Source organism: Opisthorchis viverrini (assembly GCF_000715545.1).
Source record: "Opisthorchis viverrini unplaced genomic scaffold opera_v5_11, whole genome shotgun sequence".
Classification (NCBI taxonomy): Eukaryota; Metazoa; Platyhelminthes; class Trematoda; order Opisthorchiida; family Opisthorchiidae; genus Opisthorchis; species Opisthorchis viverrini.
In genome coordinates, this window is record NW_008751667.1 from 3,699,429 (window position 1) to 3,701,870 (window position 2,442).

Below are 2,442 nucleotides of genomic sequence, written 5' to 3' on the forward strand. Positions count from 1 at the left end.
GCCCACGTTCACAGTTGGCTTGTAGTTAAAGGCCTCCAGGTAACGCAGTGTGAGTGCTCGTATTGAGAGATGGCCCAAGTGGTTAGAGCACGAATTTACTGACCGGAAGGTCCGTGGTTCGAATCCGACCTCCGCCACTCGGCTTCCCGTCTAGGCTTGGGCAACCTGGCAGTATCCCAGCCCTCGTTCAACCTTCGGGTGGCGTGGCAACTAGGCACCGGAAGGGTGCTACAGCTGAACGCTTTCTTTTCTTTCTTTCTACTCGTATTGAGTTAGTACAGCCAAGAGATAAACGACATTCAGTATGTCATGATTTTTGTGTGCTTATTCTTATACTTACCACATACTCGTACAGAACCTTTGTATGTACATTTCAGCCCATGTACGCTTGTTCTTAGACAAGTAAAACGTTGCTTATCCTCGAAAACCTGGACTCTGTTCTAACTCGTTTTCGGACTCATTCTAAACGTCTCAGTATCACTGGAGCTGCCCCCGTTGCATGTAAGTTGAGCATCAGCTCCGAACCAACCAGCGAGGTAGATTCACCTGAAATTATTCCACCGACTTGGGGAATAATCCTCTCCTCGGAATCACATCAGGCATGGCTGAAACAACCGTGACAAATTTCGGTAAAAGCCGCTGACCGTTAAATATAGTAGGCAAACACCAATTTCCTAATTAATCAGTGCAAAGATGAAAACCCATCGGGATGCGATGAAATAAGGGTATCTCAGTCCTGAGGCAGAGGGTGCAAAAGGTGACACTTGCCAGCTGTCCAGGATAAAAGACGTCTGACTGAGTTGCTCCATGATGAGGTTTTGACAAGTGGCGCGCAATTTCAGTGGGCAGTGCTTCTCATGCCAAGTAGTTTGCGCACGGCATGAGGTTTCGAAGTTGCCAATCCCACATTGACTCCAGGGTCACAGAACTCCAGATGCCTGTGGTTAAAGCGCGAAACCAGACCGGAAGATACATAATTCGAACTCAATGCAGCTGCTCCCGCATGGGAAGCTTGAGAATGTCTCCGATTTCGTGCGTTCTGAGGTACACGTTAGCCCTGAACCAGAAAAGCGCTAAGACTGAGTGGTATCCTTTCTCTAGAAAGCTTTCACATGGTTTTCAAGTGACTTTTCGCACCCGCCAGCTTAATATCCAAAACCGACACCTGACACAAGTGTGTTACACTCGTGCTTCTCTGGTGAACCAAAGATCACTGAACGTCAAAAACTTGGTGGAACACCTCGACGCTGCAATAAGCCGATAAAATGTAACTACGAGGTGCTTGTTCGAGACGTGAACGAATTGATTATTATTAGCCCTTCTGTTTTCCGCCCATCTACTTACCTTCAGATCACCAAATCCTTCCATCTCTTACAGCCAACAACTACATGAGCTCACAGCACACAAGCCCCCACCAAACCAACGCGAGATTGTATAAGATCTGAAACGACTCATAACGGTCGGATTTGCTGACCGTCCCACACATTGTGTCAATTAACTGACTGAATGTTGGCCGGTCTGTGGAAAGTACAAAGCACGTTACGGAAACACATATCAGACGCGCCGTAACGCACAGCATGAACACTTACTTTGTCGAGGGATGATTTTATATGTTCCCGAGCCTTCTGGATCTCTTGAGCAAGGTACGAGCTGGCCTTCTTCGAAAATTAAAGACAATAATTAATTGAATATTGGCTACCTGCATATCCAGTGATACATCCTGTTTAGCTGACGAAAGGTACGAGACGTAATCACATTCTATTTTTGGGTATTCTGGGAACTGAACGCAGGCGCTTGAATCACAGAGAGCGGCAGCCATCATCTTCGTCAGAACGCGTGGGTGGCCGAAAAGCAGCACACTATTCGCAGAACGAAAGTGACCAGCGGTTTTGGGCTTTAGTTCAAGGTTAGGAGGCCGTACGGTCTAGCGGTTTCATAGGTCGTAGAAGATATCGCAGACACCACGCGGGCAAACTGCCATCCCCCCTGGATTTGGTCATCAACGAAAGGCACTTCGTTGATCAGGTAACAATTAACGCACCACTGGGACATAGCGACCACTGCGTGCTGACCTTTGATTTCACCTGCTATTGGGCCAGAAATCCCGAACCTCAATCGTGATTTCGAGACTTCTGCCGTGCAGACTTCTCAGGAATGCGCATCTTTCTTGAACAAGTCACACTGGGACCAGCTCCGGTGGAAGAACTATATAGCACCATTGTCCAGAAAGTTCACGAGGCTGACGCGACGTTCGTCCCAAAAAACCAGGACGCACTCGGATGAACCGCAGGCTGCCAAAAAGGATTCGGGAAAAGGTCCCAACTCTTTTTCAAAAGGTTGACTACAGGGGATACAGAAGATGAGCTGTCATCTCGTGAAATACGGAACCGCTGTAAATCAGAGATCCGCAAATGGAACATACGAAAACAAGCCATCATTCTG

At 47.7% G+C, this 2,442-nt stretch overlaps 1 protein-coding gene across 1 annotated transcript in view; it reads right to left on the reverse strand.

Moving 5' to 3' along the window:
- The window catches only part of T265_01102 (hypothetical protein), a gene marked incomplete at both ends in the record, with an annotated part of 14,508 nt that extends 12,689 nt beyond the window's left edge, over positions 1-1,819 (reverse strand). Inside the window, 2 exons of the mRNA XM_009165045.1 lie at positions 1,590-1,658; positions 1,700-1,819. Of these exons, the coding sequence (XP_009163309.1) occupies positions 1,590-1,658; positions 1,700-1,819 (189 nt within the window). The remainder of the gene's footprint in view (positions 1-1,589; positions 1,659-1,699) is intronic.
- Between the last annotated feature and the right edge of the window lie 623 nt (positions 1,820-2,442).